The sequence below is a fragment of the Oncorhynchus keta genome, unplaced genomic scaffold, assembly GCF_023373465.1.
Source record: "Oncorhynchus keta strain PuntledgeMale-10-30-2019 unplaced genomic scaffold, Oket_V2 Un_scaffold_7257_pilon_pilon, whole genome shotgun sequence".
In the NCBI taxonomy this organism is placed as follows: Eukaryota; Metazoa; Chordata; class Actinopteri; order Salmoniformes; family Salmonidae; genus Oncorhynchus; species Oncorhynchus keta.
Genome location: NW_026290993.1, coordinates 35,001 through 48,161, shown reverse-complemented (window position 1 = coordinate 48,161; position 13,161 = coordinate 35,001). Strand labels below are relative to the sequence as shown.

The following is a 13,161-nucleotide window of genomic DNA, read 5'->3' as shown; positions in this document are numbered from 1 at the left end:
TGTAATCAGAGGGTTGATATTAATACTATGCTGCCAGTCTCTCTTGGTTAAGAGTTGAGGAGAGACTGACTGTAATCAGAGGGCTGATATTAATACTATGCTGCCAGTCTCACTTGGCTCAGAGTTGAGGAGAGACTGACTGTAATCAGAGGGCTGATATTAATACTATGCTGCCAGTCTCTCTTGGCTTAGAGTTGAGGAGAGACTGACTGTAATCAGAGGGCTGATATTAACACTATGCTGCCAGTCTCTCTTGGTTAAGAGTTGAGGAGAGACTGACTGTAATCAGAGGGCTGATATTAACACTATGCTGCCAGTCTCTCTTGGTTAAGAGTTGAGAGAGACTGACTGTAATCAGAGGGCTGATATTAATACTATGCTGCCAGTCTCTCTTGGTTAAGAGTTGAGGAGAGACTGACTGTAATCAGAGGGCTGATATTAACACTATGCTGCCAGTCTCACTTGGCTAAGAGTTGAGGAGAGACTGACTGTAATCAGAGGGCTGATATTAATACTATGCTGTCAGTCTCTCTTGGCTAAGAGTTGAGGAGACTGACTGTAATCAGAGGGTTGATATTAACACTATGCTGCCAGTCTCTCTTGGCTCAGAGTTGAGGAGAGACTGACTGTAATCAGAGGGCTGATATTAATACTATGCTGCCAGTCTCTCTTGGTTAAGAGTTGAGGAGAGACTGACTGTAATCAGAGGGCTGATATTAACACTATGCTGCCAGTCTCTCTTGGTTAAGAGTTGAGGAGAGACTGACTGTAATCAGAGGGCTGATATTAACACTATGCTGCCAGTCTCTCTTGGCTCAGAGTTGAGGAGAGACTGACTGTAATCAGAGGGCTGATATTAACACTATGCTGCCAGTCTCACTTGGTTAAGAGTTGAGGAGAGACTGACTGTAATCAGAGGGCTATATTAACACTATGCTGCCAGTCTCTCTTGGTTAAGAGTTGAGGAGAGACTGACTGTAATCAGAGGGCTAATATTAACACTATGCTGCCAGTCTCTCTTGGTTAAGAGTTGAGGAGAGACTGACTGTAATCAGAGGGCTAATATTAACACTATGCTGCCAGTCTCTCTTGGTTAAGAGTTGAGGAGAGACTGACTGTAATCAGAGGGCTAATATTAACACTATGCTGCCAGTCTCTCTTGGTTAAGAGTTGAGGAGAGACTGACTGTAATCAGAGGGCTAATATTAATACTATGCTGCCAGTCTCTCTTGGTTAAGAGTTGAGGAGAGACTGACTGTAATCAGAGGGCTAATATTAACACTATGCTGCCAGTCTCTCTTGGCTAAGAGTTGAGGAGAGACTGACTGTAATCAGAGGGCTGATATTAACACTATGCACGCCAGTCTCTCTTGGCTCAGAGTTGAGGAGAGACTGACTGTAATCAGAGGGCTGATATTAACACTATGCTGCCAGTCTCTCTTGGCTCAGAGTTGAGGAGAGACTGACTGTAATCAGAGGGCTGATATTAACACTATGCTGCCAGTCTCACTTGGCTAAGAGTTGAGGAGAGACTGACTGTAATCAGAGGGCTGATATTAACACTATGCTGCCAGTCTCTCTTGGTTAAGAGTTGAGGAGAGACTGACTGTAATCAGAGGGCTAATATTAACACTATGCTGCCAGTCTCTCTTGGTTAAGAGTTGAGGAGAGACTGACTGTAATCAGAGGGCTGATATTAACACTATGCTGCCAGTCTCTCTTGGCTCAGAGTTGAGGAGAGACTGACTGTAATCAGAGGGCTGATATTAACACTATGCTGCCAGTCTCACTTGGCTAAGAGTTGAGGAGAGACTGACTGTAATCAGAGGGCTGATATTAATACTATGCTGTCAGTCTCTCTTGGCTAAGAGTTGAGGAGAGACTGACTGTAATCAGAGGGTTGATATTAATACTATGCTGCCAGTCTCTCTTGGTTAAGAGTTGAGGAGAGACTGACTGTAATCAGAGGGCTGATATTAATACTATGCTGCCAGTCTCACTTGGCTCAGAGTTGAGGAGAGACTGACTGTAATCAGAGGGCTGATATTAATACTATGCTGCCAGTCTCTCTTGACTAAGAGTTGAGGAGAGACTGACTGTAATCAGAGGGCTGATATTAACACTATGCTGCCAGTCTCTCTTGGTTAAGAGTTGAGGAGAGAGTGACTGTAATCAGAGGGCTGATATTAATACTATGCTGCCAGTCTCTCTTGGTTAAGAGTTGAGGAGAGACTGACTGTAATCAGAGGGCTGATATTAACACTATGCTGCCAGTCTCTCTTGGTTAAGAGTTGAGGAGAGACTGACTGTAATCAGAGGGCTGATATTAACACTATGCTGCCAGTCTCACTTGGCTAAGAGTTGAGGAGAGACTGACTGTAATCAGAGGGCTGATATTAACACTATGCTGCCAGTCTCTCTTGGCTGAGAGTTGAGGAGAGACTGAGTGTAATCAGAGGGCTGATATTAACACTATGCTGCCAGTCTCACTTGGCTAAGAGTTGAGGAGAGACTGACTGTAATCAGAGGGCTGATATTAACACTATGCTGTCAGTCTCACTTGGCTCAGAGTTGAGGAGAGACTGACTGTAATCAGAGGGCTGATATTAACACTATGCTGCCAGTCTCTCTTGGCTAAGAGTTGAGGAGAGACTGACTGTAATCAGAGGGCTGATATTAACACTATGCTGCCAGTCTCTCTTGGCTCAGAGTTGAGGAGAGACTGACTGCGTGACTTCTTCTTTTTATAAGAAACAATGTGTTGAAAATCCCAAATTGTTTGCATAATCAACTTACACATAGCTCTGACACACACACTTACCCCACCAGAGGTCTTTGACAGTCCTCTTGTCACGCCCTGACCTGAGTATTCTTTGTTTTCTTTATATACACTGCTCAAAAAAATAAAGGGAACACTTACACAACAAAATGTAACTCCAAGTCAGTCACACTTCTGTGAAATCAAACTGTCCACTTAGGAAGCAACACTGATTGACAATAAATTTCACATGCTGTTGTGAAAATGGAATAGATAACAGGTGGAAATTATAGACATTTAGCAAGACACCTCCAATAAAGGAGTGGTTCTACAGGTGGGGACCACAGACCCCTTCTCAGTTCCTATGCTTCCTGGCTGATGTTTTGGTCACTTTTGAATGCTGGCGGTGCTTTCACTCTAGTGGTAGCATGAGACGGAGTCTACAACCCACACAAGTGGCTCAGGTAGTGCAGCTCATCCAGGATGGCACATCAATGTGAGCTGTGGCAAGAAGGTTTCCTGTGTCTGTCAGAGTAGTGTCCAGAGCATGGAGGCGATACCAGGAGACAGGCCAGTACATCAGGAGACGTGGAGGAAGCCGTAGGAGGGCAACAACCCAGCAGCAGGACCGCTACCTCCGCCTTTGTGCAAGGAGGAGCACTACCAGAGCCCTGCAAAATGACCTCCAGCAGGCCACAAATGTGCATGTGTCTGCTCAAATGGTCAGAAACAGACTCCATGAGGGTGGTATGAGGGTCCGACGTCCACAGGTGGGGGTTGTGCTTACAGCCAAACACCGTGCAGGACGTTTGGCATTTGCCAGAGAACACCAAGATTGGCACTGGCGCCTGTGCTCTTCACAGATGAAAGCAGTTTCACACTGAGCACATGTGACAGACGTGACAGTCTGGAGACGCCATGGAGAACGTTCTGCTGCCTGCAACATCCTCCAGCATGACCGGTGTGGTGGTGGGTCAGTCATGGTGTGGGGTGGCATTTCTTTGTGGGGCCGCACAGCCCTCCATGTGCTCGCCAGAGGTAGCCTGACTGTCATTAGGTACTGAGATGAGATCCTCAGACCCCTTGTGAGACCATATGCTGGTGTGGTTGGCCCTGGGTTCCTCCTACTGCAAGACAATGCTAGACCTCATGTGGCTGGAGTGTGTCAGCAGTTCCTGCAAGAGGAAGGCATGTCTCGCTCCATCCACCAACGCCACGTTGCACCACAGACTGTCCAGGAGTTTGCGGATGCTTTAGTCCAGGTCTGGGAGGAGATCCCTCAGGAGACCATCCGCCACCTCATCAGGAGCATGCCCAGGCATTGTAGGGAGGTCATACAGGCATGTGGAGGCCACACACACTACTGAGCCTCATTTTGACTTGTTTTAAGGACATTACATCAAAGTTGGATCAGCCTGTAGTGTGGTTTTCCACTTTGATTTTGAGTGTGACTCCATGGGTTGATAAATTTGATTTCCATTGATAATTTTTGTGTGATTTTGTTGTCAGCACATTCAACTATGTAAAGAAAAAAGTATTTAATAAGAATATTTTATTAATTCAGATCTAGGATGTTATTTTAGTGTTCCCTTAATTTTTTGAGCAGTGTATTTTGATTAGGTCGGGGTGTGACATGGGTGATGTATGTGTTTTGTACTGTCTAGGAGTTTTGTAGGTTTATGGGGTTGTTTACCATTGAGATGTTTATGTATGTCTATGGTTGCCTAGATTGGTTCTCAATTAGAGGCAGTTGCCTGTGTCTGCACATTTAGATGATATAGCGTCACGGTCATTTGTTGTTTTGTAAGTTTGTTTCAGTGTTCTTTCTTCATTAAATATAGAACATGTATTCATATCACGCTGCGCCTTGGTCTCCTCACTACGACGATCGTGACACCTCTAATCCAGGACAAATCCCGTAAAGCGTACATTATTATATAGAGCCCTTATTGCATGGAACTTCCTTTGTATATACTTCTATATAGGGAATAGGGCTCTGGTCAACAGTAGTGTTCTATATAGGGCTCTGGTCAACAAAATCAAATCAAAATCAAATCAAATGTATTTATATAGCCCTTCGTACATCAGCTGATATCTCAAAGTGCTGTACAGAAACCCAGCCTGAAACCCCAAACAGCAAGCAATGCAGGTGTAGAAGCACGGTGGCTCGGAAAAACTCCTAGAAAGGCCAAAACCTAGGAAGAAACCTAGAGAGGAACCAGGCTATGTGGGGTGGCCAGTCCTCTTCTGGCTGTGCCGGGTGGAGATTATAACAGAACATGGCCAAGATGTTCAAATGTTCATAAATGACCAGCATGGTCCAATAATAATAAGGCAGAACAGTTGAAACTGGAGCAGCAGCACGTCATCATGTCAGGTAGTCCTGAGGCATGGTCCTAGGGCTCAGGTCCTCCGAGAGAGAGAAAGAAAGAGAGAATTAGAGAGAGCACACTTAAATTCACACAGGACACTGAATAGGACAGGAGAAGTACTCCAGATATAACAAACTGACCCTAGCCCCCCGACACAAACCACTGCAGCATAAATACTGGAGGCTGAGACAGGAGGGGTCAGGAGACACTGTGGCCCCATCCGAGGACACCCCAGACAGGGCCAAACAGGAAGGATATAACCACACCCACTTTGCCAAAGAACAGCCCCCACACCACTAGAGGGATATCTTCAACCACCAACTTACCATCCTGAGACAAGGCTGAGTATAGCCCACAAAGATCTCCGCAACGGCACAACCCAAGGGGGGCGCCAACCCAGACAGGATGACCACATCAGTGACTCAACCCACTCAGGTGACGCACCCCTCCCAAGGACGGTATGCCAGTGACTCAGCCCCTATAATAGAGTTAGAGGCAGAGAATCCCAGTGGAAAGAGGGGAACCGGCCAGGCAGAGACAGCAAGGGCAGTTCGTTGCTCCAAAGCCTTTCCGTTCACCTTCTCACTCCTGGGCCAGACTACACTCAATCATATGACCCACTGAAGAGATGAGTCTTCAGTAAAGACTTAAAGGTTGAGACCGAGTTTACGTCTCTGACATGGGTAGGCAGACCGTTCCATAAAAATGGAGCTCTATAGGAGAAAGCCCTGCCTCCAGCTGTTTGCTTAGAAATTCTAGGGACAAAAGCAACGATACCTTTTTCTGCAATATGTTTGGACAGAAAGGTTCTGATTTTTGCAATGTTACGTAGATGGAATAAAGCTGTCTTGATATGTTCGTCAAAAGAGAGATCAGGGTCCAGAGTAACGCCGAGGTCCTTCCGTTTTATTTGAGACGACTGTACAACCATTAAGATTAATTGTCAGATTCAACAGAAGATATCTTTGTTTCTTGGGACCTAGAACAAGCATCTCTGTTTTGTCCGAGTTTAAAAGTAGAAAATTTGCAGCCCTCCACTTCCTTATGTCTGAAACACATGCTTCTAGCGAGGGCAATTTTGGGGCTTCACCATGTTTCATTGAAATGTACAGCTATGTGTCATCCGCATAGCAGTGAAAGTTAACATTATGTTTTCAATGACATCCCCAAGAGGTCAAATATATAATGAAAACAATAGTGGTCCTAAAACGGAACCTTGAGGAACACCGACATTTACAGTTGATTTGTCAGAGGACAAACCATTCACAGAGACAAACTGATATCTTTCCAACAGATAAGATCTAAACCAGGCCAGAACTTGTCCGTGTAGACCAATTTGGGTTTCCAATCTCTCCAAAAGAATGTGGTGATCGATGGTATCAAAAGCAGCACTAAGGTCTAGGAGCACGAGGACAGATGCAGAGCCTCGGTCTGATGCCATTAACTTCTTGCGTCGAGCCATCCCGGATCCAGTATCGTGACTACAGCCTCAAGCTCATTACCATAACGCAACGTTAACTATTCATGAAAATCGCAAATGAAATGAAATTAATCTATTTGCTCTCAAGCTTAGCCTTTGTTAACAACACTGACATCTCAGATTTTCAAAATATGCTTCTCAACCATAGCAAAACAAGCATTTGTGTAACAGTATTGATAGCTAGCGTAGCATTTAGCGTTAGCATTCAGCAGGCAATATTTTCACAAAAACAGAAAAAGAACTTTGGATGTTTAATGAGGAGACTCAGATAGCAAAATGTTGAGTTTTTCCTGAAAGATTATTTGTTTAGGACAAATCACTACGTTTTCTGCGTAACGTTTAGCGAAGAAAAAAACCTGTATCCAGGATTGTGAAAATCTATCCGCAAGCTCATTAGCATAACACAACGTTAACTATTCATGAAAATCGCAAATGAAATTAAATTAATCTATTTGCTCTCAAGCTTAGCCTTTGTTAACAACACTGTCATCTATGATTGTCTAAATATGCTTCTCAACCACTGCAAAACAAGCATTTGTGTAACAGTATTGATGGCTAACGTACCATTTAGCGTTAGCATTCAGCATGCAACATTTTCCACAAAAACCATAAAAGCATTCAAATAAAATCATTTACCTTTGAAGAACTTCAGATGTTTTCAATGAGGAGACTCTGTTAGATAGCAAATGTTCCGTTTTTACAAAAAATATTATTTGTGTCGACTAATCGCTCCGTTTGTTCATCGCGTTTGGGTAAGGAAAAATAAATAATAATAAGTCATTAAAACGCAAACTTTTTCCAAATTAACTCCATAATATCGACAGAAACATGGCAAACCGATGTTTAGAATCAATCCTCAAGGTGTTTTTCACATATCTATCGACGATAAAATCCATCGTGGCATTTTACTTTCTGTTCTGAAGAAATGGAACGCGCATGGACCTACAGATTATGCACACAGGACACCGGGCGGGACACCAGGTAAATGTAGTCTCTTATGGTCAATCTTCCAATGATATGCCTACAAACACCTCACAATGCTGCAGACACCTCGGGGAATAGACAGAAAGCGCGGGCTCATTCCTGGCGCATTCACAGCCATATAAGGAGACATTGGAACACAGCGCCTTCAGAATCTGGGGCATTTCCTGTATGAAACTTAATCTTGGTTTCCGCCTGTTGCATTAGTTCTGGGGCACTCACAGATAATATCTTTGCAGTTTTGGAGACGTCAGAGTTGTGTCTTTCCAAGGCTGTCAATTCCATGCATAGTCGAGCATCTTTTCGTGACAAAATATTGCGCTTAAAACGGGCACGTCTTATTATCCAATAATGAGACAGCGCCCCCATAGGTTCAAGAGGTTAAAAGGTAATTTACCACCTTCCCAAGTGCAGTCTCAGTGCTATGATGGGGTCTAAAACCAGACTGAAGCATTTCGTATACATTGTTTGTCTTCAGGAAGGCAGTGAGTTGCTGCGCAACAGCCTTTTCTAAAATGTTTGAGAGGAATGGAAGATTCGATATAGGCCGATAGTTTTTTATATTTTCCGGGTCAATGTTTGGCTTTATTACTGCCACTTTTAGTGAGTTTGGTACACATCCGGTGGATAGAGAGCCGTTTATGTCCAACATAGTAGGGCCAAGCACAAGAAGCAGCTCTTTCAGTAGTTTAGTTGGAATAGGGTCCAGTATGCAGCTTAAAGGTTTAAAGGCCATGATTATTTTCATCATTGTGTCAGTAGTGCACCATACACTATAGTGCACCGTGCACCATACAGTAGTGCACCATACACACACTTACCCCACCAGAGGTCTTCTCACAGTCCTCTAATCCAGAACAAATTCCATAAAGCGTACAGTAATATATAGAGCCATAATTGCATCTCATATTGCTCAAATAAACAGAAAACCTGGTTTCAAAAACAGATAAAGCAACACCTCACAGCACAACACCTCTCCCCTGTTTGACCTAGATAGTTTGTGTGTATGTATGGATGTGTGGGATGTATGGATGTGTGGGCCGTGTGTGGATGTGTGATGTGTGTGGATGTATGGATGTGTAGGCTGTGTGTGGATGTATGGATGTGTAGGCTGTATGGATGTGATGTGTAGGCTGTGTGTGGATGTATGGATGTGTAGGCTGTGTGTGATGTGGATGTGTAGGCCGTGTGTGGATGTGTAGGCTGTATGGCTGTGTGTGGATGTATGGATGTGTAGGCTGTGTGTGATGTGTAGGCTGGATGTGTGGATGTATGGATGTGTAGGCTGTGTGTGGATGTGTAGGCTGTATGGATGTGTGGCCGTGTGTGGATGTGTAGTGTAGGCTGTGTGGATGTATGGATGTGTATGTGTGTAGGCTGTATGGATGTGTAGGCTGTGTGTGGATGTGTAGGCTGTATGGATGTGTAGGCTGTGTGGGATGTATGGATGTGTAGGCTGTATGGATGTGTAGGCTGTGTGTGGATAGGCTGTGTGTGGATGTATGGATGTGTAGGCTGTGTGTGGATGTATGGATGTGTAGGCTGTATGGATGTGTAGGCTGTGTGTGGATGTATGGATGTGTAGGCTGTGTGTGGATGTATGGATGTGTAGGCTGTATGTGTGTGGATGGATGTGTAGGCTGTGTGTGGATGTGTAGGTGTGTGTAGGCTATGTGTGGATGTATGGATGTATGTATGGATGTGTAGGAGGCTGTATGGATGTGTAGGCTGTGTGGATGTAGGCTGTGTGGCTGTATGGATGTGTAGATGTATGGATGTGTAGGCTGTATGGATGTGTAGGCTGTGTGTGGATGTGTAGATGTGTAGGCTGTATGGATGTGTAGGCTGTGTGTGGATGTGTAAACTGTATGGATGTGTAGGCTGTGTGTGGATGTATGGATGTGTAGGCTGTGTGGATGTGTAGGCTGTGTGTGGATGTGTGTGGATGTGTGGATGTATGGATGTGTGGCTGTGTGGATGTGTGGATGTATGGATGTGTAGGCTGTTTGGATGTGTAGGCTGTGTGGATGTATGGATGTCTAGGCTGTGTGGATGTGTGGATGTATGGATGTGTAGGCTGTGTGGATGTGTGGATGGATGTGTGTAGGCTGTGTGGATGTGGCTGTGTGGATGTGTAGGCTGTGTATGGATGTGTGGATGTGTAGGCTATGTGTGGATGTGTAGGCTGTATGGATGTGTGGATGTGTAGGCTATGTGTGGATGTGTAGGCTGTGTGATGTCTATGTTTGGATGTGTAGGCTGTGTGGATGTGTAGGCTGTGTGTGGATGGATGTGTAGGCTATGTGGATGTGGATGTGTAGGCTGTGTGGATGTGTGTGGATGTATGGATGTGTAGGCTGGTGGATGTATGGATGTGTAGGCTGTGTGGATGTGTAGGCTGTGTGGATGTATGGATGTGTAGGCTATGTGTGGATGTATGGATGTGTAGGCTGTGTGTGGATGTGTAGGCTGTGTGTGGATGTATGGATGTGTGGATGTATGGATGTGTGGATGTATGGATGTGTAGGCTGTGTGTGGATGTATGGATGTGTAGATGTATGGATGTGTGGATGTGTGAGGCTGTGTGGATGTATGGATGTGTAGACTGTGGCTGTGTGGCTAATGTGGATGTGTAGGCTGTGTGTGGATGTAGGATGTGTGTGGATGTGTAGGCTGTGTGGAGGCTGTATGGTGGATGTGTAGGCTGTGTGGATGTGTAGGCTGTGTGTGATGTATGGATGTGTAGGCTGTGTGTGGATGTGTGGATGTGTAGGCTGTATGGATGTGTGGCTGTGTGTGGATGTGGATGTAGGGTGATGTGTAGGTATGTGTGTGGCTGTATGGATGTGTAGGCTGTGTGGATGTGTGGATGTGTGGATGTGTGGATGTCTGTGAGGCTGTGTGGGATGTATGGATGTGTAGGCTGTGTGGATGTATGGATGTGGGCTGTGTGATGTATGGATGTGTAGGCTGTGTGGTGTGTAGGCTGTGTGGATGTGTGGATAGGATGTATGGATGTGTAGCTGTGTGTATGATGTGGATGGATGTGGATGTATGTAGGCTGTGTGATGTGTAGGCTGTGTGGATGTGTGGATGTAGGCTGTGTGGATGTATGTGTAGATGTGTAGGCTGTGTGTGGATGTGTAGGCTGTGATGTGTGGATGTGTAGGCTGTGTGGATGTGTAGGCTGTGTGTGGATGTGTAGGCTACGTGGATGGATGTGTAGGCTGTGTGTATGGATGTGTAGGCTGGTGGATGTGTGTGTAGGCTGTGTGATGTATGGATGTGTAGGTGTGATGTGTAGGCTGTATGTGTGTATGGATGTATGGATGTGTAGGCTGTGTGTATTGATGTGTAGGCTGTGTGTGGATGTATGGATGTGTAGGTATGGATGTGTGGATGTGTAGGCTGTGTGGATGTGTGGTGTGTAGGATGTGTAGATGTGTATGGCTGTGGATGTGATGTGTAGGCTGTAGGCTGTGTGGATGGATGTGTGGATGTGGGCTGTGTGTGGATGTATGTGTGGAGGCTATGTGTATGGATGTGTAGGCTGTGTGGATGTGATGTGTAGGCTGTGTGTATGGATGTATGGATGTATGTGTAGGCTGTGGATGGATGTGTGGATGTATGGATATGTAGGCTGTGGATGTATGGATATGTATGTGGATGTATTGATGTGTAGGCTGTGGATGTATGGATGTCTGGCTGTGTGTGGATGATGGATGTGTAGGCTGTGTGGATGTGTAGGCTGTGTGTATGATGTGTGGGCTACGATGTGTGTATGATGTGGATGTATGTGTGGATGTGTAGGCTGTGGATGTGTGTGTGTGGATGTATGGATGTGTAGGCTACGTGGATGTATGGATGTGTAGACGTGGATGTATTATGTAGACGTGGATGTATTGGATGTGTAGCTGTGGATGTATGATATGTAGGCTGTGTGTAGATATGTAGGCTGTGATGTATGGATGTGTAGGCTGTGGATGTAGGCTGTGTACGTGTATGATATGTAGGCTACGTGTGTATGGATGTGTGGCTACGTGGATGTGATGTGTATGGATGTGTACGTGGATGTGTGTGTAGGCTACGTGTGATTGATGTGTGAAGCTGGATGTGTAGGCTACGGCTGTGTGGATGTGTAGGCTACGTGTGTGTAGGCTACGTGATGTGTAGGCTGTGTGGATGTGTAGGCTACGTGTGGATGATGTAGGCTGTGTGGATGTATGGATGTGTAGGCTGTGGATGTGTGGATGTGTGGATGTGTAGGCTGTACGTGGATGTATGATATGTAGGCTACGTGTGGATGTGTAGGCTGTGTGGATGTATTGATGTGTAGGCTGTGTATGGATGTGTAGGCTGTGGATGTGTAGACGATGGATATGTAGGCTGTGGATGTATGGATGTGTAGACGTGTGTATCGATATGTAGGCTGTGGATGTATGATGTGTAGGCTACGTGGATGTATTGATATGTAGGCTACGTGTGTGGATGTGTGTCTGGCTATGGATGTATGGATGTGTAGGCTACGTGGATGTATTGATGTGTAGGCTACGTGGATGTATGATGTGTAGGCTGTGGATGATGGATGTGTGTGTATTGATATGTGCTGTATGGATGTGTAGGGATGTGTAGGCTGTGGATGTATGTGTGGCTGTGTGGATGTGTAGGCTACGTGTGTATTGGATGTGTGGATGTATTGTGTGCAAGGCTACGTGGATGTATGTATGTAGGCTACGTAGATGTATGGATGTGTAGGTATGTATGGATGTGTAGGCTGTGTGTGGATATGGATGTATGGATGTGTAGGGTGGATGTATTGATGTGTAGGCTACGTGTGTATGATGTGTAGGCTGTGTGTATGGATGTGTGGATGTATGGATGTGTAGGCTGTGTGTGGAAGAGTAGCTGCTGTGTAGGATGTATGGATGTGTAGGCTACCAAATGGATGTGTGGATGTATGGATGTAAACTGTGTATGGATGTGTGGCTGTATGGATGTGTAGGCTGTGTGATGTATGGATGTGTAGGCTGTGTGGATGTATGATGTGTGGCTACGTGGATGTATGGATGTAGGCTACATGCTGTATGGATGTCCAGTAGGCTGTATGGATGTCACTCCCTTATCTTCATTTACTGGCTGTGTGGATGTGTGGATGTTGTAGGGTGGATGTGGATGGATGTGTGTGGATGTGTAGGCTATAGGCTACGTGGACAGATGTATGGATGTGTAGGGTGTGTGTGGATGTAACGGATGTGTAGGGTGTGTGTGGATGTGTAGATGTATGGATGTGTAGGCTACGTGTGCCTTTTTTTTTCAATCTATGTAGTTCTGTCCATGTAGTTCATGGTTTGTGTGGACCCCAGGAAGAGTAGCTGCTGCTTTTGCAACAGCTAATGGGGATCCTAATAAAATACCAAAATACCAATAATTTAGATTCAATATCATGACCTAAACAATGTTTTCTTGACTTTCTGAAATATATCTTCAACACTGACTGTGATGTGTGTGTCTGTGTGTGCTTGTGCGTGCGTGCGTGCGTGTGTGCGTGTGTGTAGATTTCAGGTAGTGAT

At 45.2% G+C, this 13,161-nt stretch overlaps 1 protein-coding gene across 1 annotated transcript in view; it reads left to right on the top strand.

Annotated features, from left to right (window-relative positions):
• Window positions 1–13,161, top strand: part of LOC127929406 (ectonucleoside triphosphate diphosphohydrolase 1-like) — a 93,691-nt gene that overhangs the window by 80,121 nt on the left and 409 nt on the right. The window contains 1 exon segment of the mRNA XM_052517367.1: window positions 13,147–13,161. This exon segment is cut by the window's right edge and continues 87 nt beyond it. Within this exon segment, the coding sequence (XP_052373327.1) occupies window positions 13,147–13,161 (15 nt within the window).